Source organism: Protopterus annectens, chromosome 8.part0, assembly GCF_019279795.1.
Source record: "Protopterus annectens isolate FY-2018-M chromosome 8.part0, PAN1.0, whole genome shotgun sequence".
In the NCBI taxonomy this organism is placed as follows: domain Eukaryota; kingdom Metazoa; phylum Chordata; order Ceratodontiformes; family Protopteridae; genus Protopterus; species Protopterus annectens.
Window position 1 is genome coordinate 1,866,822,670 of NC_056741.1, and position 27,405 is coordinate 1,866,850,074.

At 35.6% G+C, this 27,405-nt stretch overlaps 1 protein-coding gene across 1 annotated transcript in view; it reads left to right on the forward strand.

Moving 5' to 3' along the window:
• The window catches only part of LOC122809688 (von Willebrand factor A domain-containing protein 5A-like), a gene marked incomplete in the record, with an annotated part of 1,061,360 nt that overhangs the window by 970,539 nt on the left and 63,416 nt on the right, over positions 1 to 27,405 (forward strand). The window contains 1 exon segment of the mRNA XM_044081364.1: positions 11,234 to 11,318. Within this exon segment, the coding sequence (XP_043937299.1) occupies positions 11,234 to 11,318 (85 nt within the window).

The following is a 27,405-nucleotide window of genomic DNA, read 5'->3' on the forward strand; positions in this document are numbered from 1 at the left end:
ACCCATGTTAATTATATTTCCTTATGTTTTGTAATATGAATCTCCAAAGACAGGCCACACAAGTGTGACTCTGCAAAGACAGGACACAAGTATATTTTGGGTACCTGAATGTTTCCCCTGTCCTTGAGGGTCATTGGTTCTAACCAGGGGCAAATATGCATTGTCACTAACCACATATACTGCCACATGACATGGAGGCCTGTAAGTGTATATGTAATGTAGCTGTAACCTCATATACGTTCAGTTTATGTGCCATCATCTGTTCACAGTAAGCACATCTAAGATCATGACTATGAGTACCAGCAAATAGTCATGAAAACATGATAATTAAATGCATGTCATCTCAGCTATAAAGCATTCTTTTGTCTTAAATATTCATAAAATAAGCATATGTAAGTGCTTTCATTCTAGCCTTTACATGCATGCCAGAATCTATGCATTCCATATATCCAAACTTTAAGACTGCCTACTGCACAAGTCACCATAGTAGTCTGTACAGATTTCTCTCCATTGCAGAAGGGCAGTGGCAAGGTCTTTCCAAATAATCTACAAGGCAAAATTTCTCTTCCACTGGCCTAAGAGCAGACCTTGTACCTTTACAGGTACAACATTCAGCATGGTATTTTCTTTACCTCTCATGGTGAGATTAGCGCCAACAAATGTCACAAATCCTTGTTGTTTCTCATTCAAAACAAGCTACATTATAAAAATGGGGTGACGTAATGCATTGTACACCAAGCATGAGGAATGCATTCCATGGATTTCTGCTTTATTATACCTATGCAAAACGTGCCCCATGCTGCACTGAATGATGGCTAATGATTACAAACTTCATTGCTAATCGTGCATTGTCAAAATACCTCATTGTCCTAAATTTAACTATTTGCTGCATGGAAATGTAATGCAATTCCAGAACATTCAATGCAATTGACACTCATTGATAATGTATGACATACTACTAGAAATATCTGTGCTGTGAATTCATGGTAGATACATGAATTTAGTACAAGGAAAGAAGTCAGAATCAGATCATATTACTGAACAATGTATCCTAATTTCTGATAAAATATTTGTATGCTTTGTTACTGCATCACTCTGTAAACTGCTATTGCATTTTCTCTGCAAAAATATGCATTCCCTCAAATATATATATATTTAAAACTATAGTACCTTTTATTTCCTGAAGCACAATGTCCTCTTACATGATATATAAACTATATATACTGGTCTGATCCTATTCATATCCCATCCATCCACAACCCCTTTTTCCATTTTTTGCACATGGGATCAGTGTCACTTTAACAATGGCAATCATCTAGACCCAAAGTTTACACTGCCAAGTGGCTAGCCCTTCCACAGTAATTTATCCACACCACACACTCACTCACACCTGTGGCCATTTTAGTGTGTCCAATCCACCTAAATGCATGTCTTTGGAATGTGGGAGGAAACAGGAGCACCCAGAGAAAACCCACATGAGCCCAGGCAGAAGCCACACAGAAGGCACCCCAGCTGAGAATCAAACCAGAGAACCTGTTGCTGCGAGGGGACACTGCTATCCACTGCACCACTGTGCAGTCTCCAAATTCATATTGTAAAAGTCAAAACCAGCTGACCTAGTACAAGTAACTTCCTGGGATCCCTTGGGAGTAAAATGGCATCTAATGAGACTAATACTTAATTAAAAATAAAAACACGTAGGAGTCATGACCAAAAGAGTTTATTAATGCTAAGTTGATATATGCTGCAAACAAAAGGATAAATGTTTTTATCCAAGGTGTTTGGACTTTTTCAGATACATAAGACAATGCTCGTGTATTTTACCATCTAAGGTTTTCTAGATGAAGGTGACCATTATTACTGCAACGTGGGAGGGTTCTACCTTGACTGACAATAAAACTTATTCTGTGAATTGTATGTATACTCCCATTAGTGTCTTTCTACTGTTAGTACACATAATAAAACTGTTTGTTTACTACACACTTAGTCATGTTATTTTTGATTTATCTGTACCCATCATGATTATGGCAGCAATATCCTAATGCTGAAAAAGCACTACGTTTGAGTAGTAAAGACTTCCCTGGTCAACAAAAACAAATACAAGTAAATAGCCTGATTCTCCTGGGAAGTGATGGAATATAAGGATAGTGTTACAGCTAATGGGAGTACATAGTCTGTAGAGTAAATGTGGTGATAAGTCATTGGAATACAGGGCAGGGCACCTGTCACTACTTTATAGGCATGCTTAACTAATCATAATGATGGGATAGAGACATACCTCTCAAATTTCCAGATTTTTGTAGAATGTCCATTTTTACCTCCTGTTTGTAGTCTGTTCCTTTTAAAATTTATGTTTTTTTGGCAAATCATTAAGAAGTGAAGTCACTAAATACTGACATATATTTGCATTTTTGACTCAAAGGATGGCACTGTGTTACTCAGAGCAGCATTGTCACCTCACGGCAAGTTTCATTTTCAGCTGGGGCATTTTCTACATGGAGTCTGCATGTCATTTCTATGTTTTTGTGGATTTTCTTTGTGTACCTCATTTTCAACCCACAATCTGAAGGAATGCAGTAGGTGTACTGGGCACTCCAAATTACCTGTAGGTGTGAGTGTCCACATGTATGTATGGTATTGAAGAACAACACTGATAGGGCTAGCCACCCAGTGATGTGAACATTGGCTCTAGATGATTGTCACTAATACCCCAGCCCCATATGCAAAAATGGGGTTTGAATGGATGGATTTGAGTTTCAGATTTCATATCCTTCAAAAATGTATAATAATTCAAAAATCTGTTATTCTAGAAACTTTTTAAGTTTATACAAGCAATATTTAAAATTTGTCCCTGATACTGGGCAGAACAATATATTCTTTTCCAGAAATCAGTCATAACCTCTGATTTGTAGGAGACAATTTTCATTTCAACTGGTTTATACTCGGCAGAGAATTACTCCGGTGAATATTGAAGATCACAGTAACTTAAGGTTGAGGTGATGCCATTATCTGCACATAACAAATGTGGAAACCTCATTTGCACAATTAGACACTTTCCATATCTTAACTGCACCTGTATATCCTATCTGTGAAAATCACAAACAAAAGAGAAGACAGCACACTTTTGTCTCAGTGCTATGCATATCTTGAAAGGATCTAACTTTGCTTTAAGAATGCAGACATGTCACTTCTCAAATACAGGAACTGAATGGCCTGTGACAGTGACCAAGGAACCATGTATTTTCATAGCACATCCCAAAAGACATTACCGGGTACACAGCGACAGGCCCTCTCTAAGTCCAGAAAATGCACATGAATGGTGTTGGTGAACTTCCATGACCCCTTTAAAAGTTGTGCAGAAACACAGAGTTTATGCACCATTTCATTGTCAGGACAGAATCAGCATTGCTGCTAGTGAATTAGTCTCATCTTTTGTATAAAGCCTCTTTTCCTGCAACTTTGCCTATGCTTTTATGCTTTAGCAGAGAAATTGAGGAGTTTGATTCCACTATAACACACCGTTCTCTCTCCCTTATTTAAAATAAGAGCCATTACTCCATTTTACCAATGCAGAGGCATCACAGCAGAGATCTACTCTGCACTGAAAAGGCATGGTAATAATGACATCCCTATAACCAGAAGCACCTCCAGCATTTCTGGATGGCTAGATTTACTGGAAAGCAGTGTATATCCTGTAACTGTTATGTGTAGAGGGACTTACCTGCTGTTATCTTCCTCTGTAATTCATCTTCCTAAACCTCATTTAAAGATCAAACTTCGAGTACAATGCAGAAATTAAACTGAAATCACCCTATTAATACATTTTGGCATTCAAAATAAAACATATTGAAGTATATCTCTTCACATAAATATATGTACAACTTACATATTATATATATATATATATTTATACGTATTTATATATTTGTTAACCAAGTAAGCAGGATCCAAAGATTCTTTTAAGTGTTTACACACACACACACACACACACACACACACATGCACACACACTCATACACGTGTGCATGAACAAACATACACAACACGCGCACACACACACACACACACACACACACACACACACACACACACACACACACACACACACACACGTACGTGGCGTGCACACACAATGCTATTGAAGTCTATCTGATTCAATGAACTCCCACTATCATCCAAGAAGTTTGCTGGGAAGTAAGGTATACAAGTATATTTTAACTGGCAGAAGATTTAGTTTAGTATAACAATGTATCAAAGCACCCTTCAACAATCTGACCCTTCTTTTTCACTCACCATTTTTTAGACATTCCATGCAATCTTAAAATATATTAAGACATTATGTTATGTAATACCCATTCCATTTTTCCACCACCCTGTCAGTGAAAAAAAATACACTTTCTCATATCCAAGCTGAAGTGACCTCATCAGTCTGTCAGTCTGAAATGCATTACCTCCTCACACACACACATACACACACACACTCACACACACACACACACACACACACACACACACACACACACACACACACACACACACACGCACACACCCTTTTCTTCAACAGTTCACATCACTCAAATTTGTCCTATAATGATTTTGAGGAGATACATCATGTATCCTTTTCCTTTCTACCTTTAGGGAAAACTGCCACAATCTATCCAATCTCTCCGTTTATGACTATGTTTTCTTCCCTTTTACCACCCTCTTGACCTTCCCCCCACTCCATCTAACATTTGTATTTCCTTTTCTCTGCACAGTCTCTAAAACTAAATGCGGTGTTGCATCAAGGACCTGACCAATGGCATAAGGAGTGGCAGAGTTGTCTCTTTCTGCCTGGAGTCTGTCATATTGAGATGTTGCCAGATATCCTGTTAACCTTGACTGCTGCATTTCTGCTGTGGCCTTGGTTGTTCCCCAATGCATGTATAACTGCCTTTATGTATTTTTCTTATCCCGTACCTTTATTTTACATCACTCTTCAGCTTTTGTAATTTTCAGTAATGTTTGTTCCCCAGATGCACAACCTTTCATTTCTCAGTGTAAAGCATTGGCCTGACATCTCCTGCTGACACTCTCCTAATGTTGTCTCTAAACTGTCCCCTTCATCCACTACTGCTGTTGCTGTTCTTGTCTTGTCCACAAACTGTCTTCTGGGCCTCTTGCAATTATTGGTGTGAAGATTACAAGTCCAAGGACTAATCCTACTTACACTTGAATACTAACTTTCCTTTCTTTTGACAGTCCATGCCCCCTCCCCATACATACATCCTAATGTATGTGTGTCTCTAAATGCTTTGACACCTTTAAACCCTTTCAGAGTTCCCAAGTGTACCTTCTGTGCTGGTGTATCATCTGTGTATTACACACTCTGATAGTAAATGCTGAAGAAACTGGTTACTTACCATTTCAGTTCATCTCATTAGTTTGAACACCCTAAATGCCAAATGTTACACGATGTCTGATGTAAGAACAAATATGTTGTTTTATCTTTTTTTCTGGATAAATGGTGCATGTACAAAAAAGTCCTGTCATAGGAGTAATTTGTCCAAGAAATGAAAACTGTGGCTTCAGAAATTCAGTTTATTCCTGGCTCCATGTGGAATATCAAAGAAGCCGTGAAAGATACAATATGCTGCATTTCTGCATCTCCAGGAGAATAAACCCTGAAATGATATTGAAAGAATGAAAGAGAAAATATTGTAGTGATGACACAGATGTTTTAAATTTATGAGCTGAGAGAGAATCTGACATACAGCTGCCATTTTATCTTCATGAGGGCACAAGGTCTTACTGAATCTTCTGATGCCTATATTACTGAAATAAAGGACTGACACAAATACTGTAAATCAGGTGAACCCTATGATTCATTAGTGCAAGAAAGAATCACGTGCACTTTAAGAAATGATCAGACAAGGGGCATATTACTGTAAAAATCAGAATTAACTCCTGTGGTCTCCCCACCCCTGTAATACTTTGGGCCATTATTACATGTATGACTTAGGCCCTGATGGTCTAATGATCAACCTCACCCTGCAATGCTGATTATAATGTCAGTATCACTACAGCACTTAAAAGAGTCTGGCCTGGTGGTTTAGGTGTTCCCCACCCCATACTGTCGTCAGTGCCAGTGCTGCACTTAAGGCTGTTAAACCTTGATGTCCATGTTCTACCCCCCATCCTCATCATGCTATTATGTGCCTTAGGGCACTATTCCCTGGCATCCAGTGTAGCCCTTATCCACATAGTAACATTGCTGGTACAGTAAATCCCCCCGTCCCCATAGTTACAGTAGTGCTGGTATAGCTCTTTTCAACAATTATTCTCTTTGGTGCCCAGTGTTTCCCCAACCCTCTAATCTCTGTTTTGATGCTGGTGCCATTACCACATTTTCACAATAAGCCTTGGTGTCTAATGGGTCCCCCTCCATGTTTGTGTTTGTGGTTGAACAAGACCTTTTGGCCATGTTTGCTACATCATTGCAATGGGGATAGCCATGTTGATTAACATGTCTTTGTGCTTTCTTGAATTGCTCATTTATGTAGATGACATCCTTGGGGTGGTTACTAGAAGAAAGCACATGGCTAATTAGCATATGCCTTTCCCCAGAATACCTCGTGCTTAGCATTCTTCATGGCCACAAGGCCAGACCTTTGCAGTGTTGCAAGTCTTCATGTTGGAATACTCTGTAACTCATGTAAGGGTACGACATGAATACAAAACCTGTGCTGTCACATGTACACACCTATGTACATGGCATAGCAGGTTTGTGAATTCGATTCATTATGTTGCTAAATTGTGTAAAATGAAAGAAATGGATTATTTATTATTTTATTTATTTATTTTTTTTTGGAGCAACTTTGTGTATTCACATAAGGTCATTACCATGCATTTCTGTGCCAAAATTTAATATACCAAATAATAGCACAGAACAGGCTCAACCGGCAAATCATCTGTAAATCCATGAAAAAAAATCTTAAACTTGACAAAATATGGTGTTTACAATAGTCGCAGACATGCCTCTCAACTGACATGACTTTTGCAGAAGATCCCCGATTTTGCCACATATTTTTGCCCTGTACCTCATACAATTTATTTTTTGATTTTCTGGTAAATCACTATAGATTACAGTCTGTTAATAATAAATATTACAGTTGTTTATTTCTTATTGTTCAGGAAATGCATGTTGATATAAAACCTGACATTCTCTTTTATTTTTGTATTCAATAAAATTAATTCAGTTGCTGCTCCTTTATCTGTTGTCTTTTTTTTTTCACTACAAGCAAGCCATTACCAAATGGCTCCAGAACTGATCCCGGTTAGCCTATTCATTCCAAGGCATGTGAGGTGGGCTTTCTCAGACAGGGCAAGACCCTGTATATTATTCATTTCCACCCAAGAATCCCAACCAGCCCTTCTACTCCCCATCAAGAGTTGGTGGGGGGAGCAGGCCAGCTAATTGGTCCTGGAGGAGTCATACCCATTACTCACTGACAGTACCCCCATGCCCCACTGTAGCTCCTCTGAGTCCACTGTTGCTGTCCCATCAGTAGAAGCGTGTCCCTGCATACTGGCTCTCCCCTTGGCTTTACTGGTGCTAAGCACTATGACCATGTGAGCTTGGTTGGCATAAGTTGCAATGGGTAACAGCTAGTGATTCTACTAGGGGGCACCACCATGTAAAGCAAAAACTGCCTTCTTTCCCATAGTATGGGTGATCTGGCAATGGCTGCTCACTGCCATCCCTCTGCAACTACTACAGTCATCTAAGTCACTATTCAAACTCAGTTGCCTGCAGCTTAGTTAGGGCTTTATCCCTGTCTTACAGACAGATAGCTATGTTTTAACATAATTTAATAGACTGCTTGCTTCAGTAAACAATGTCTTGTTTTTTATTATACAAAGATAAAATGGCTAGAAAGTACACACAGCTTAGTATTACTATAATAATATAGTTTCTAGCTTGACATTACTAATTAAAACATCTTATCAACATTTAATGTGAACTTTCTGACTGATTGTTCTTAGAAATACACTTAAAGAAAAGAAGATGAGTCCATCATTTACTATGGGAAAAATGCATATACTGTTCTTTTGTCTTTATTTCCAAGGAGCCATAGTCATCATGGATAGATTAGAATATGAGAATAAGATGATTAATGTGTTGAATGATAGTGGAGTTTATATTTCCTTAACAAACAAACAATTAAATGAATTAATCAAGACTTTTCATGCTGATTTATATGACAGTCTATTATGTAGCGAAATAGATCTTGATTTATGCAATTATTTTTTGGTTGAGAAACTCACTGTACCTACCTTCAGAGGTCTACCCAAGATACAAAAGGATTCTAGCAATCCACTACTTAGACCTATTGTTTCTAGCAGAGGGTGGCTCACTGAGCCAGCCTCTATATAGAGAGAGAAACAACTGAGATCGATAGTTGATGCAACGCCCCCTATTTTGTGAGATTCTGAACATTTTCTGACCATGCTTTCTGAATATGTTTTCTCTGATATATAGAAGCCTAACCCCATTTTTGTTACTTTAGATGTCACTTTTTTTCACTAAGCTCCATAATGATAGTGGTATGGAATATATTAGTTTTTATTTGCCGATAACAGTTTTTCATCCAGTAAAATTTTTTTATATTGTATGCTGTTATAGCTGATTCTCAATAACAATGTGTTTTTCTATAATGATAAATATTCCTTACAAAAGACAGGAGTAGCAGTGGGCACTTCATGTGCTAACTCCTATGCAAACATTGTTATGGCCCAATGGGAAAAGAGTCATATTATATCCAATATGAAATATTCCAAACTCATCTCTTATTACAAAATATTTGTGGATGATATTTTTCTTTTGTGGCAAGCTACAGAACCTGAATTGGTTGAATTTTTGACCTATATTAACTCTACAGCACATTTCTTACAGTTTACTGTTAAATGGTCTACAGAGAACATAAGAATTCCTGGATATGTTGATAAGCAACAAAGCGGGTTCTATTGCTACTGAAATATACAGAAAACCTTGTAAGAAGAATAATTTATTATGCTGACACAATATGGACCCTCTCTCTTTCTCTCTCTCTCTCTCTATATATATATATATATATATATATATATAAAACAATATTGTCAAGGGACAAGGTTTAAGGACATCTAGGTTGACTAGTAAATGGGAACCTTGCAAAGAAGCTTTAAAGATCTTAGAGAAAGATCTTTTAAAGAGTGGTTATAAATATTATAAATGTGACCCATTGTTTGATGGAAGCTATATTGATAGGGAGGGCAGAGGTTAGCCATTTTATAAAGCTAGGAGACCTATTCCATGTAAAGACAGAGTGAATAGGCCATGGAGACATAAGGGTTATAAGATTATTTTTCCTTATACATCTAACAACAGAGCTATTTGTGAAGTAATTTGCAACAATTAGAATATTTTGATTGCAGATGAGAAGTTGAGAGAGTTAGTGGCTGACGTGCCGAGGTTTACATATAAAAACAGTAAATCTGTAAAAAGGCGCCTTTGTTTTGAGAAGGATAGAACAGCCAAAGTAGAGTAACAAAGATATGGGACTTTTGTATGCAGATGTTGTAATTTTTGTCCCTACATGGCTAATAGTAGTAAGTTTATACATCCTACTACTAAAAGAGTTTTTGAGTTTTCACATTATGTAGACTGTAGAACTAGGGATGTTTTATATTTAGCTTATTGTGTAGTATGTCCTGCCTTCTATGTTGACATGACCAACCGCACACTAAGAGAGAGAGTAAGAGTACATTTATATGCTATAGAAAAGGGAGATGATATAAATGCATGATCCAAGCATGTTTGTAGGAATGGTCTTAGGCACAGGCTTCATTTCATGGTGATTGAACTTATTCATAGAAACCCAAGGGTAGGTAATGTTAGAAATGTCACAGAACGTGCTGAAGTTAAATGGATAATTAGATTACAAGCGGATACGTTTCATGGATTAAATTATAACATTTCATTAAAGCCCTTTCTTCATGATAGACCTTTATCCCATTGATAGATAGATATATTGCTGCTCACAGCTATTATTTTTGATGCATCCAATATTCTTTATATGTTATATTAATTTTATGTTTATAGTGACTTTTCCTTATTTTTTGTTTATTATTTACACAGATGTTGTGCAGTTTAATAATTCATATAATTTTTATTTATTTTATTCTGTTCATGATTCTCTAGATTAAGAAGTGCTTTAAGTATTCATAAGTTTTGATGTGTATTATTTGTGGGTTTATTACATATGAATTAATCAAAGCTGTTTTATTAAGTATTATGGCAGCTTGTTAATATAGTATTTGCTTCAGCTGTACACACCATTCCAACCTGCCGTTGCTTTCCAAGGCTGTTATTTGGATTTAAATTTTTCATGGAATTGATGTGACTAGGAGATACAATATCAAATGTACATATAGTAAGCTATTCTCTTGACATTTTTACATTCATATACGTTTTAGAATGCATATTTTGATTGTTGTATTATTTGAACAGTATCAGTTAGATTTGATTTATAAGCTATTTGATATAACTTTTTGATTTATTTTCATATAAATTAGTGGCTTATGAAGATTTTAATTTACTTTGCTTGTTTTTAAGTATATTTCATATATCGAGGAGTTTTACAGTGTTTTGAAATTTATTTACATACTTTACAAATGCTTCATAAATTTGTGATGCGATATTGAACGCATTATTTTAATTAGTGTGTTCTGAAAGCATTTTTGAATGATATATGCTAGCCAGATATTTCAAATGTATTATGAATTTTCTTTTCTAGAGTATTTATACATATTCCAGCTAGTCAATGACTTTCATTTGTATATAGTTGTATGAGATCTGATTGGGTAGTTTAATTTTGGGTATGTGTTACGTAACTGGGCTTTAATTAGTTGAGACTATTTAAATGTTGATTAATTAATGATTTTTATGTCTGATGAAGCATCGCTGTAAGGATGCAAAAGCACTTACAGTTCTTTAATAAACACGTTTTATTTTATTATCACTAGCCATGTTTTTTCCTACTTTGTTTTGCTTGGTTTTGTTTATTTTCAAGGAGATTCCATAAATTTAGGAATATACAGATTTTTTTATTAATTCAACAAAGTTTAGCTTCACAGTCAAGTCTACCTTTAACTACTAAGTGATACATTTTATTGTTTTATTCTGAACTGTCATTTTCCAACACTTCTATTTCAGTAAAAAAAGTGGAAGAAACAAAACAAATACCAGTAAGAGGAAAATCATCATCCAAAAAAAAAAAAGGTGGTTGTTTTCCAATCAAGTAAGTATCATGTTTTATATGCTTGCTTTGTACCAGCACTAAAGTCACTTATTCTATACCCAAACAATCCAAGATTTATGTACTCTTCAGTCTCAGACACTAAGAACAAAATCCTTATTGCCCTGACATCAGCAGTCTGCTTTATGCTGAAATACTCGATAAAACAAACACCAACAGGGTAAGGTACCACCTCAAAAATAGAAGAACAAAATCCAAGAAATAGAGGTAATACTCCAAGACAATCGAAGCCAACCAGGAACTAGATACAAGAGGTAAAATGAATATCCTTTATTGCATAGAACAGTGAGCGCTTTCGCGTTACCCAGAACGCTTCTTCAGACTTCAATAAAAAGAACAGTACTAGCTCTAATTTTATACATAAAAGCAGCCAATCCTACACATGTTATTCAAAAGATCCAATAGAACTTGCAAGAATAATCACATGGATAACATTCATTAATTAGGTCATGTATAATAGAGCATACATATATTCTTCACAAAAACCCAATAAAAACATTGAATGAGTATCAATAGTTTAAAATCAAATATATATATATGTATTCAACAATATATAAAAATCTTTAATATATATTCTTAAACTGTATCAACAGTATAAATTCTAAAAATACATATTCTAAAAATACATGGAAGAGTCCATATAAAAGGGGGAAGTGCATATGTGTATGTGTGTATAGATAGACAGAGGGGGGGGAGTTCATATATATGTGTGTATGTATGAAAGGAATGGAGGAGAGAAATAAATATAATCAATATTGTTGAATACATATATATATTTGATTTTAAACTATTGATACTCATTTAATGTTTTTATTGGGTTTTTGTGAAGAATATATGTATGCTCTATTATACATGACCTAATTAATGAATGTTATCCATGTGATTATTCTTGCAAGTTCTATTGGATCTTTTGAATAACATGTGTAGGATTGGCTGCTTTTATGTATAAAATTAGAGCTAGTACTGTTCTTTTTATTGAAGTCTGAAGAAGCGTTCTGGGTAACGCGAAAGCGCTCACTGTTCTATGCAATAAAGGATATTCATTTTACCTCTTGTATCTAGTTCCTGGTTGGCTTCGATTGTCTTGGAGTATTACCTCTATTTCTTGGATTTTATGCTGAAATAGTTGACGGAATAACATGCACCTTCATTCTTTCTTATCACAGTATTAGTTCTGCTAAACACTGCCAGATATAATTTACACCTGACAGTGCTCTCTCTACCTGTTACACATGCTGGTATCTCTGGGTGTACTTGATACAACTTGTTACTGCTGCCCTAGCCACTTTTTTGCATAGTATCTATTCCTTCTGCTGTTTTCTCCTATGGGTACATATCTACTGGCTGCCCTGCCACTGTTTTACAGATGACTGTAATTCTAACCCACATGTGACCCAGGATTTGTAGTTCACATTCACAGAGGTGAAAAAAGTGTGCATGGCTGCAGGATCTAGTTAAAGAACCCCACTAGTTTTAAGTTTATAGCCTTTCTGATTGTTTTTCTCTTTCATCTCCTCCCCTATAACTTGCACTGAGCTGCACTCAGCCAGCATTTTTGAATCAAGACTCTGAACCCTGATTAAGGATAAAAGAGCTGTGCTGATTTTAATATCCTCTAGACAATCAAAGTGGGAAAACAAAACTGTGCTGAGCTACTGTTGGAGTCACTCTATAGTGGGATTATTTTATGGTTGCAGTAATCTGTGCTATGCACAGTTATGACACACTGAGCTGCAGTAAACTATACCTAGCCTAGTCTAGCTAACCTGATAACCCCATCTAGTACCACCATCTGATACCCTAACCCTACACCCCTACAACTTAGAACTTAACCAAGTACCTCCCTCAGAAGTATAGACACCCACACACCCAAAACAACTCTTGTTGAAACCGTGTGTGTCTGTGTGTGTGTGTGTGTGTGTGTGTGTGTGTGTGTGTGTGTGTGTGTGTGTGTGTGTGTGTGTGTGTGTGTGTGTGTGTGTGTGAAAAATGTACGTACATCATGTTCTTGTTGGCCATGATCTCATACATAGATAACCAAGGCATCAGGATTGTCAGCAGTACACCACACAGCATAACTCCCCATGACACACTATACAACACATAAAAATTAGCACTATCATTGACACAACAGGTGGTATACTTGCTTTTAGTACAAAAGGCAGTGGATACTACTCCCACACCAGGTAGATGGATTACTGACACTGCAGTGTAACATAAGGGAGGTGCAGCACTCCTGAGTTTGTCATTCTTCGGATGAGGTGTTAAACTGAAGCCTCATCTACCTGAGTTGGTGGCAGCTCAGGTGGATGTAAAAGACCTCACAGCACCTAACAAAAAAAAAATAATGGTCCTTTATTCATTTACATGGTATTTACATAGCACATTATTTACAAATTTACATTTTTTACATATTTCTAAATATACAGACTTGCAAAATTATACAGCTGCTAACATAATCATATCCTTATAGATTGTATATTAAAAACTTATCAGTCTTATGCTTACTGTCCTTATACATCTATCCTCATAGTAGACCTCCATTCTTTTTTTCCAAAATCAATATCTGATTTTTATTAATATTAAAGAGAATATCCACTTCCCATTAAACATAATTTCATTTACTTCTCATTCCAAATCACCCATGCTACATAAAACTTTTTTTATCCATTCTTGTGTTAAATTCTTCGTTTCTATTCTTATAATATCCATATTCAATCATGTCTATATTTATGTTACTACTCTCTTTTAAATCTCCAAAAAATCTCTTCATATAATTTTTCCCAAATTTTTCACCCTCATACATTTCAGAAAATCATGTTCTGTGCTTACCTTTTCTCCACAAAATAAACAATTTTTTTCACTCTTCTTTTTATATATGGTAATTTATTGATTCCCAGTATACTTAACAAAACGAAAAAAGAAACTTTGTTACTACACCATTTGTTATTGTTTTGTATAGCTTTAATCTTGTCTTCTAGAAAATTCTCCCATGGAAAAATTATACCATGTATTTTGATCTTCTTCAATCTCATCAGATTTTATCATCCACATTTTTATTTTGTTTTGATAATTGTCTATTTCTTCATTAAAACATTCATTTTTTTCTTTTACTTCTTTGCATTATTTCACTAACTTTTCCATACTTACTTTTAAACAATCTTTTAATTTTTCATTCTTCTCATTTATCCACTTCAGTACTCTGTACAACTTTAAAGAAGCTGCAAATACCACTGGATTTAATAATCATAGTCATCCTTTGTCTTTATTCATATATAATACTCTTCTCTTCACTGGATTCAATCTAGAACACCATATAAATGCAAAAAATCAATTATAATATCAGTTTCTCTTGTATTCTCTGAGTCATAAACGCACTTGTTAGATATGCTGTTTTTCCCATTAATACTGAATTTATCAAACTAACTTTTTTCTTATAAGATAACCTGCATGTTTTCCATAAAAAAATGCCTTTAGTTCCTTAATAATTTTCCCATTGTGTTTTACTTACTTCTTAATAACCAAAAGTTATTCCATCACTGAATTTTTTTCATTGTGAATTGCACCCTCCATCTTTTCCATATCTCCCAGAACTTTGCTTTTATCCTTAGTTAATGACATTGATTTCCATTCAGTTACTCAAAATATAACTTCACTCATCCATAAACTGTTTTTAGTTATTATAATATCATTTACATATGTCACTAAAAGTGAAATTTCTATACATGTTTTCATTATGTACTTTGCATCCTTCATTTTACAACTCACCTCACTTACTACCATATTCATAACTAAAGCAAATAAAATACAATACAGAGGATAACCTTGTCTTGTACCATTACTCATCTCTATTTCTTTACTTAACCAGCCTTTACCAGCATTCTTATTTTATTATTACTATATGCTGTCACGCAAACTTTCTCAATATTATCACTAAATTTATGTCTTCATTAATTCTCATAATGTCTCATGCCCTGTTGTATCAAAAGCTTTATTAATATCACCTACATTAAGTTTTACATCCTCTGTTTTATTTATAATTTCATCTACAATTTCTCTTACAGCCATTAGCAATTCTTGACATCCATTCCCTATTATACCATATAAACTTCATTCCATTATATTTTCCATCTTATATTCCAAAATTTTCTGTATTGTTTTCATAAATATTTTGTAATCTGTATTATTCAGTACTACTGATCTCCAATTTTTTATATCTTCTTTTTTCTATTTTTTCCATATAAATGTTAATGCTCTTCTACACAATCATTTGTAACCAAAAACTTAATATAACCATTCAAACAAAACATGTAACATTCTTTTTGCTTGCCCCAAACAAACAGCTGGTGTCAGAGCCATAGATGAAAACTAAATACAAAAAAGTACATTATTGATTCTTTTGGGAAACCCACTACCCTGTAAAATTACATTGATAATACACCCCTATGAGTTAACCCTGTAGTTCAGGGTTTGGGAACATATGTGGACAGTAACCATACATTCAACCACCATATGTCCACAGTGGTAAGAGAGTCAAGATGCATTGTGCATCTTATAAGTAAAGGGAAAGCCCCCAGGTCCAGAGATGTCACTGTTGCAATTTACTCTGTTCTCATCAGGCCAGTCATTGACTATAGTGCCCCTTTGGCATTCATCTGGCCAGGAATTTACAACAACTTGAATGCCAACAGAGGCTTTCCACAAAAAGAATACAGGACCTAAAACATACGTCCTACATGGACCAACTCAAAGCAGTGTAAATCTATTCAGTGTCCAACAGATTGCTGAAAGAAGATCTGTGTCTGGTATATATGTAATCATTGGGAACCACAAAGACAGCCAGAAAACTCCACAACACCAAAACAATCCACCACAACATCAGAAAGGTCAAAAATTGGTTTATTGTACAAAATTCAGGTTAAGCGCTTTCTTCCCCTATGAGGGACTTCTTCAGAACAACTTAAAACAAAATCCAACCCTTTTTATATATTACACAACCACATTATCACATCAATTAATCAATCAAATTTAACCCATTAAAATTCTATTACACCATTTTAGGTCATAAGAATTAATACCATACCTAAAAGAGATATAAAAATGTGTATATATATATATATATATATATATATATATATATATATATATATATATATAAAATGATAAATAAATATGTGTATAAACTTACCCCACAATATTTTTTAATTTTAACAGACAAGATATATTAATACTTTCATTAATACCCGGATACTACGTTGCATTTAACCTCAATTGCCACTTGAGTTTGCATATATCCAGATGCACATCCAAAACTCTACACTGAGGGTCCTTCAATAATTGCTGGAAAACCATAAACTTAAAACCATGATCAATATATTCCTGAATATGCCTAGTTAAGGCATTAGTCATTTTTTGTATTCCTTATATCCAACAGATGTTCACTAAGCCTCTCTTTAAAATGCCTACATGTTTTACCTACGTAAAATATGGGACAGTTTTGGCATTTGGCCAAATAAACTACATTCCTGCTGCTGCAGTTAAAATGCCCAGTTACATGAATGAATCTACCATTCAAATTAAATTGATCCTTAGTCTCCAAGATGTTACTGCAGCAGGACCCCATTCCACATTTAAAATTGCCACAAGGCTTAAAATTGTACATTTTACCCTAAAAAACACTCATCTCCAAGATATTTTTAAATGACCTATCCTTCCTGTATACTATAACCAGTGTCTTATCCACGTTTTGGGCTACATTGAGGTCAGACTGTAATATATCCCAGTTACGCCTAATTATGTCAACCACTGCTTTGGAATTGATATTAAATGTGGTAATAAAACTAAATCCCACCTCCTTCCTGCCCTCTTTGTGGGTAAAATAATCAGCAGGGACTGTTGCTATTCCACCCCCCCCAAAAATAGGTTTGTAAAATCCATTTATTCGCTTTTTTGTTACTTCACTTACTTCACTCAACATCTGCAAGGGGTATCTTCTTTGCTTAAACATCTGCGCTATAAAGGCCACTTCATCCATGAATTTATTATCATCACTTAACATCCAGGCAGCCCTAACCAGCTGTCCTTTAATAATGGACCTTTTCTGGTAATAGCGATGCCAGCTGTTAAATTCTAAATATGAATTAGAAAACGTTGGCTTTCGAAAAATCATGGATGTCATCCTGTTATTTTCCATGTCAATATCCAAATGAACATCTAAATATGTAATATTGTCCCTGCTGAAACTAGATGTGAATTTTAAAAAATCAACTGTTTCATTAATGTACTCAAAAAATCCACTTAAAGCTCTTCTGAGCCCTTCCATACCAAAAAACATTGTCCAAAAATCTAGTGTAGTGCACAATTTGCTGTTGGAACTTGCTCTTAAACACATATTCTTCTTACCAGAAGGACATAACATAGCTGGCAAAAATGGGAGCACAAGCCGCCCCCATTACCACCCCTGTGGCTTGTTTGTAATATTGCCCTTCAAAAAACACATAGTTATTTTTGAGCACCAAGTCCATCAACACTACATATTTTGCTAATCTGATCCTGATCATATGAACCTGTTTTCACTAATTGTACCTCTAAACATGTTAAACCCATTTCATGGGGTATTACCGAAAACAAATTACAAACATCAATTGTAGCCAATATAATAACACTACTGATCACCATTAGATTTAATTTCTCCAGGAAATGACAAGAATCTTTGCAAATGTATGGAAAGCCAACCAACCCTTTTTGTAATTGGATATCCAAGTATTTATTAATAAAACATGTCTTGGAGGGCTTTCCTTCAACAATCGGTCTAAACTTGGGATTTTTTAACCCTTTATGAATTTTAGGTATACCAAAAATATTGGTCACCATGGGATAATCATTCCTTATAAATCCATATTCTTCCTCGTTAATTTGTCCTTGATACAACATATTTTCCAATACCAAATCAACTGTTCTATACATAATATTGATCTCATTCAAGGAACTTTCCACATATGCTCCTTCCATCAGTAACACATTCATACCATTGGAATAATCACCCTTATCCATAATAACAATCCCACTACTCTTATCGGGTTTCATAACCTGATTACTCTTATCCTTAGCTATTTCCAACAACAAGTCATACTTCATATTACTCAAATTGCTGTTAAGTTCAAATTTAGACATATTATATAATTGTCTAATATCTCTCTCGCATATTTTGTCAAATACTCCAATAAAATTATTGTTAGGGGAGTTAAATATACTGGGCTTTTCTAACTTTGAAGGACCATGAAAGCCATAGTTATCTTCATTATCAAACCATACCCTGCAGTTTAACTTGCATGTGAATAATTTTAAATCAACCAAAGTTTCAACTACATTACCCATCCTACTTGGATGAAGGTTAAACCTTTGGCTAATACATTTGCGTGCTTACTACTAAAACACTTACTGGAATAATTATAGATTTTAAAACCATCATCAGCATTATATATAATTTGAGGTAAACCAATCCCTTCATGCATCAAAAGCATTAGAACTTCCAAATCTATTGACTCATTATTAGATATTTCATGTTGAATGCCACTTAAACTGTTCAAGTTCTTCGTATACATGACTACTTCTTCTTTCAGCTTTTTCCTGGTTAGGGGTCACCACAGCAGATCACCTGTCTGTTCATGATTAGCAGTGGAGTTTTACAGTGTCGAGTTGCCAGCCCAGTGCCCAACCTTCCACAGAAGGCACACACATGCACACACTCACACCTAGGCCCAATTTAGAGTGTCCAATCCACATACAGCATGTCTTTGGGATGTGGGAGGAAACAGGAGCACCCGGAGGAAACCCACGTGACCACAGAGAGGACATTTAGACTCCACACAGAAGGCACCCCAGCCGAGGATCGAACCGGAGGACCTCTTGCTGTGAGGCAGCAACATTTACCGCTGCACCACTGTGGCCGCCCCTTCATATACATGACTGCAAGTATTAATTGAATCAACTTCACTTTGATGAGCCATGTCCAGAGAACCCTGTTCAATGGTAGACTGTCCAAAGTCAATCACATTGTAAGCTTTTTCATTACTTACTTCAGACCACGCTTGCAGGGACAAATCCATCAGTTCATCCACCGAAAGTTGCAGTTCTTTTGGGTCTTCTGTCTGGCTCCCTGTTCTGTATAATCCCTCTGACTGTTCACCGAAAAATGATAAGGTTGTTGCCCTTTCCCCTGCAATCATTCTGAATGACTTATGTTCTCTTCACTGCACCGGGAGAGTGCTGCTGCACATACACTCGCTGTTCCAGAAATGATCTCGGGGATGATGTCACTTCTTCTTCGCTTCTCGGCCCATGATTGGTCCCTTGACTGTTTTTACCATGGTGACCTTGGAAGAATATTCCCTTTTGAATATTCATTCATATCTCTCTTAATCTTATTACATTTCTGTATAAAAATGTTACCACAAACATTGGCCACTTTGCTAAATGTATTGACATAATTAGTTTGATATCGATCAAAGACCAAATAAATTTTTATAAAATTATTGTTTTCTTCCAAGCCTTTGGATAAAGTTTTTAGGGTTTGAGTGTTGTATTCAATCATCAATTTCATGAGCTCCAATCCAGTCCAATCAAATAGCTCATGTAACTCCCTTAATAAATCAGGATTACTGTCAGCTCCACATTAGGATATTTCCACAGCCGCAACCCATTCAGTACCTGCTGCAATTCTGTATTTCTCTCCAAATGAGCATTTTACATTTGAGTTTCTTTATATGTTATCAGGTCCCTTTCAAGCAAACTCAATCTCTCCACTAAAAGCAAATTCAGTGAATGTCCAACACCAGAAGAAATGGAATTTTCCCAGAAATTAAAGGTGTTATTTTTCCAGACCATTAAATCCACTCCAATCTCACCAGTAATTCTCTCCCTTAAATTAGGATTGTCCATAGAATGCAAACCAATAGAGTTCTGAGCCGATTACCCAGGTTCCGAACTATGAGTAGGCTGGGTTAAAGGGCAGCCTGAACTGTGAAGATGTTACCAATACCACAATGCTTGTCCACCAAGGACTTAATTGGCATTGTGTGCACTGCTAGCTGCTGATTAATCTGCTTAAGCAGCTCCATAATGTCACTATTCGCAGTCGACCCTTCCATGAGTATGTGGAACACACAGTAAAACTTGGGAAACACAAAGACAGCCAGAAAACTCCACAACACCAAAACAATCCACCACAACAGCAGAAAGGTCAAAAATGAGTTTATTGTACAAAATTCAGATTAAGCTCTTTCTTCCCCTATGAGGGACTTCTTCAGAACAACTTAAAACCCAACTCTTTTTATATATTACACAACCATATTATCACATCAATTAATCAATAAAATTTAATCCATTAAAATTCTATTGCACCATTTTAGGTCATAAGAATTAATGCCATACCTAAAATAGATATAAAAATGTGCAAATGTGCATATATATAAAATAATAAATAAATATGTATATAAACTTACCCCACAATTTTTTTTTTAATTTTAACAGATAAGATATATTAATACTTTCATTAATACTGGGATCCTGCATTGCATGTAACCTCAATTGCCTCTTGAGTTTGCATATATCTAGGTGCACATCCAAAACTTTACCCTGAGGGTCCTTCAATAATTGCTGTAAAACCATGAACTTAAAACCATGATCCATATATTCCTGAATATGCCGAGTTAAGGCAGTAGTAATTTTTTTTATTCCTTATATCCAACAGATGTTCACTAAGCCTTTCTTTAAAACACCTTCATGTTTTACTGATGTAAAATATGGGACAGTCTTGGCACTTGGCCAAATAAACTACATTCTTCCTGCTGCAATTAAAATTAAAAGTCTTTGGTTGATATCAAACTAATTATGTAAATACATTTAGCAAAGTTGACAATGTTTGTGGTGACATTTTTATACGGAAATGTAATAAGATTAAGAGAAATATGAATGAATATTCGAAAGGGAGGGTGTATCCATTCTCCCTGAGTCACCATGGTAACAACAATCAAGGAACCAATCATGGGCCAAGAAGTGAAGAGGAAGTGACATCATCCCTGAGATCATTTCAGGACAGCGAGCGTATGCGTAACAGCACTCTCCCGATGAAGAGAATGTAAGGCGTTCAGAAAGATTGTGGGGGAAAGGGCAGCAACCTTATTATTTTTCGGTGAATGGCCAGAGGGATTATACTGAACAGGGAGCCAGACTGAAGACCCAAAGGAACCGCAACTTTCGGCAGATGCACTGATAGATTTAGCCCAGCAAGCATGGTCTAAAGTTAGTAATGAGAAAGATTACAATGTGAATGACTTGGGACAGTTTACCATTGAACAGGGGCCTCTAGACATGGCTCATCAATGTGAAGTTAATTTAATTCATTCTTGTAGTCATGTATATGAAGAACTTGAACTATTTAGTGATATTCAACATGGAATATGTAATAATGAGTCGATAGATTTGGAAGTTCTAATGCTTTTGATGCATGAAGCGATTGGTTTACCTCAAATTTTATATAATGCTGCTGGTGATTTTAAAATCTATAATTATACCAGTAAGTGTTTTAGTAGTAAGCACACAAATTTATTAGCCAAGGGTTTAACCTTCGTCCAAGTAGGAGGGGTAATGTAGATTAAACTTTGGTTGATTTGAAATTATTCACACGCAAGTTAAACTGCAAGGTATGGTTTAATAATGAAGTTAACTATAGCTTCCGTGGTCCTTCAAAGTTAAAAAAGCCCAGTACGTTTAACCCCCCCCAACAATAATTTTATTGGGGTATTTGACAAAATATGCAAGAGAGATATTAGACAATTATATAATATGTCTAAATTTGAACTTAACAGCAATTTGAGTAAAATGGAGTATGACTTGTTGAAAATAGCTAAGGATAAGAGTATTCAGGTTATGAAACGGATAAGGGTAGTGGGATTGTTATTATGGATAAGGGTGATTATTCCAATGGTATGAATGTGTTACTGATGGAAGGAGCATATGAGGAAAGTTCCTAGAATGAGATCAATATTATGTATAGAACAGTTGATTTGATGTTGGAAGATATGTTGTATCAAGGACAAATTAACGAGGAAGAATATGGATTTATAAGGAATGATTACCCGATGGTGTCCAATATTTTTGCTATACCTAAAATTCATAAAGAGTTAAAAAATCCCAAGTTTTGACAGATTGTTAATGGAAAGCACTCCAAGACATGTTTTATTTGTAAATACTTGGACATCCAATTACAAAAAGGGTTGGTTACCTTCCCATACATTTGCAAAGATATTTGGCATTTCCTGGAGAAATTAATTCAAATTGTGTTCAGTAGTGATATTATATTGGTCACAACTGATATTTGTAATTTGTTTTCAGTAATACCCCATGAAATGGGTTTAACATGGTTAGAAGTACAATTAGTGAAAACAGGTATATATGATCAGGATCAGATTAACAAATATGTAGTGTTGATGGAGTTGGTGCTCAAAAATAACTTATGTGTTTTTTGAAGGGCAATATTGCAAACAAGCCACAGGGGTGGCAATGCTCCCATTTTTGCCAACTATGTTGTGTCCTACTGGGAACAAGAATATGTGTTTAAGAGCAAGTTCCAACAACAAATTGTGCACTACACTAGATTTTTGGACGATATTTTTTTTGGTATGGAAGAGCTCAGAAGAGCTTTTAAGTGGATTTTTTGAGTACATTAATGAAATCAGCAGGGACAATATTATGTATTTAGATGTCCATTTGGCAATTGACATGGAAAATAACAGGATGACATCCATGATTTTTTAAAAACCAACCTTTTCTATTTCATATTTAGAATTTAACAGCTGACATCCCTATTACCAGAAAAGGTCCATTATTAAAGGACAGCTGGTTAGGGCTGTCAGGATGGTAAGTGATGATGATAAATTCATGGATGAAGTATCCTTTATAGTGCAGATGTTTAAGCAAAGAGGATACCCCCTGCGGATGTTGAGTGAAGTAAGTGATGAAGTAACAAAAAAAGTGAATAAATGGATTTTACAAACCTATTTTGGGGGGATGGAATAGCAACAGTCCCTGCTGATTATTTTACCCACAAAGAGGACAGGAAAGAGGTGGGATTTAGTTTTATTATCACATTTAATATCGATTCCAAGGCAGTGGTTGACATAATTAGGTGTAACTGGGATATATTAGAGTTTGACCACAATGTAGCCCAAAAAGTGGGTAAGACACCGTTTATATTATGCAGGAAGGATAGGTCATTTAAAAATATGTTGGAGATGAGTGTTTTTAAGGGTAAAATTTACAATTTTAGGCCTTGTTGCAATTTTAAATGTGGGATGGGGTCCTGCTGCAGTAACATCTTGGAGACCAAGGATCACGTTAATTTGAATGGTAGATTCATTCATGTAACTGGGCATTTTAATTGCAGCAGCAAGAAAGTAGTTTATTTGGCCAAGTGCCAAAACAATCCCATATTTTACATAGGTAAAATGGTTTACTATCAATATTTTGCAGTGCACTTGCACGGCTATGAAGTATTCGAACAACATATGTTCGAACACATCATAGTTCGGCAGGTTATGTGAGGGAATGTTATCATTGCGAATGGACTGTGCAGTCACAATGATAACGTTCGCTCATGTAAGGGGATCGCAGTACAGTGCGGTTAGGGAAATACATCCCTTTCCTCACTGTAGTGCGATCTCGGAGTTGGAATATTAAGTTAGGGGGGTGTGGGAGGCGCAGGGGGGTGCAGGGGGGCTTGCATAGATGTGAGTTTAGGCTAGTTAGGTAGGGAGTTAAGGGAAGGGTGGGAGTGCTGTTAATTGTCGAAAATGTCACTCATTTTCGACAATTAGCTGTTTTTGACATTAGGTACATACGGAAATGTTCATTTCCGATGTTAAAAGTCAAACTTTCGTATACTTTTTTTTATTATTGTCGATTTTTTTATAGTAAACCAGGTAAAACATGTAGGCATTTTAAAGAGAGGATTAGTGAGCATCTGTTGGATATAAGGAATAAAAAAAAATGACTAATGCCTTAACTAGGCATATTCAGGAATATATGGATCATGATTTTAAGTTTACGGTTTTACAGCAATTATTGAAGGACCCACAGGTTAGAGTTTTGGATGTGAACCTGGATATATGCAATCTCAAGTGGCAATTGAGGTTAAATGCAATGCAGTATCCAGGTATTAATGAAAGTATTAATATGTCTTGTCTGTTAAAATTAAAAAATATTGTGGGGTAAGTTTATTCACATATTTATTTATTATTTTATATATATATGCACATTTGCACATTTTTATATCTGTTTTAGGTATGGTATTAATTCTTATGACTTAAAATGGTGCAATTGAATTTTAATGGGTTAAATTTGATTGATTGATGTGATAATGTGGTTATGTAATATATAGAAAGGGTTGGGTTATGTTTTAAGTTGTTCTGAGAAATCCCTCATAGGGGAAGAAAGCGCTTAACCTGAATTTTGTACAATAAACTCATTTTTGACCTTTCTGCTGTTGTGGTGGATCATATATATATATATATATATATATATATATATATATACACACACACACACACACACACACATATATATATATATATATATATATATATATATATATGTGTATAAAATCATGTAGGCCTATACTGATGGGACTATTGTACATCCACAAGTCGTTGGTACCAGAAATGCACATTTCAAGGACCAAAACCTCTTCTTTAACTTAAACAGAATGGTTTGGAGAGACAGGCTCATCCCTCAGCTGTTACCACTACTCTAGAACAGAGTCTCCCTCCATTTAAAACAAAGTTCACTGCAGTTGTCATTAAAACACAGCCTGGATCTATGGATGGGAATGAGACAATTTAACACAGGACTGCCCCCTGCATTACATATGGTTAGAGGCAGTACCTAAATGCTCTTCCTACAATATGTCCCTTATAAACACTCAGTGGTATTCCCTAGGAATAATCACTGCCTTGCTTAGAATTAATCACTGTTCTTTTAGTAGTATACAATACAGAGCCTGGAGCTAGGTATAGGTAATTCTAACTAATGGGATAACTGGCTAGGCTAAAAATGGCCCACAAGGACAGTTAACCGACTGTTCACTTATGAACCTATACAGTATGTGATACACTGGGGATAGTTGCACTATGCAAGTCAGAAGGTAACATGCTTACATAAACAACTTTATTATTCATCTCAGACTTTTTCTGAGATGGAGTCTTGAGCAAAAGCCTATCCATGCTACATTTTGTCTTCTTCTCCTGGATCTTTAGACCTACTTTGAATACTTTACTATTTCTAGTTGTCTGATCCCAACCCCCAGCTCATGCATCCAGGTTGTTAGAATTTTCTGATTCCTGCCTAAATGGTAAGGGCTCTGGTAATGAATGAAAGTAAGCCTTGATGGTAACATCATCATAAGTGCAGCCTAATATTTAAGCTTTTTTAGTTATTGCTATCCAGTTTGGCTCCCCTTCTTCCTTATAAAATACTTATAGAATAGGTAGGGTATCGCTGCATTGATGAAATGCTCTTCTTTTTTTGTGCCTTGCTCCATCCTGTAAATCAACTCATAGTATGTCTTTTGCTATAGATCCCCCATCTTACAGTAATCCTATCCCCTCATTGCTAATCTTTTACCTCTTTATTAGAGCCTACATTACTTAATTTTGTCCTAATCTCTTCTCTGTCCTTTTTAGGGCCTTCACACTTCCCTTTCCAATTATTTTTCTTATTCTGTTTTATGATATTATAACACTTTCCTTAGGAATTACTTTCCATATTACCTTCTGGCTCCAACACAAATAGGAGTGCTGTCCCAAATCTTGTACTGTTCAAGATGCAATGCAAAACCTTGTATTCCCAAAGGATAAACCTGTCCTTAATCTTGTACTGTTCCAGTTACTACACAAAGCCATGTCTCTTTGTATCCGAAAGGATGAACCTCTCCAACATCTTGTACTGCTCCAGATACTATGCAAATCACTTCCCTTTTTATCCCAAAGGATCAACCTGTCCAAAATTGTGTACTGTTCCAGCTACTACATAAAGTCACTTCCTCTGGATCCCAAAGAATTACCCTATCTGAAGTCTTGTCCTGTTCCAGATACTATGCAAAACCACTTCCCCTTGTATCCCCAAGGATGAACCTGCACAAGGACCTGTGGTAGTGCCAAATGTTGGAGGCTTTATGGAAGTAGAAGCACATTATTTCTTCTTTCCTCCTGTCTTTACTACTTTTCTTCTTTCCTTTCATTCTTTTCCTTTGTTGCCTGAATTTAGCCTTCTGGAAGAAACCCATTTATATAGAGTATATAAATAAAACTAGTTGCCTTTATTCCATATCACCCCCAGGTTTTCTAACAAAGACTTTTGATATCATGAAGTACAGCTTTCTCTGGAAACAGGTACAGGATATATGGATTTTCTATGTATCCATACCTACTCATCTGATCATATACAACTTTATGTGAAAGTAATTTATCAGCTAATGCATCGGTTTTGGTCTTTGGCTGGATTAATTTATCTTAGTCCCATACTCATCAGTGAGACTTTGTGCCCTCATAAGGGGCACTTTGCAGGTACACAACAGATTTTCCCATCATAGCAATATTCTCTCTTTCCCCATCATACTCAACTGTATTAAAACTTTTATGACTTCTGCCCTGTGACATGTAGAAACAAAGCGTACCATACATTTTCAGGCTTCTTGAATATTCCATATGCAGGAGTAAATCACATTTCTAGATCCACTATTTCCAGTTGTCTGACAAATTACCCTAAATCATAGGTTCTTAGATTCATAATAGATTACTAGGCTAACAGCTTAAGATCCCTTAAAGCCTAGTCAATATAATCCAATTTTGATTATAAGTGATGTATAATGTTTTCAACTGGGCATGTGTCAGTATGGTTTGTGATGTAAGATGATTGCAACTAGGATTGCGTCAGTGTGCTTTGTTTTCATTTATATAAATGTATGATTCCCTGTTTGTAAGTGATGGTTTAATAAAGGTGTTTCTTGTTAAAA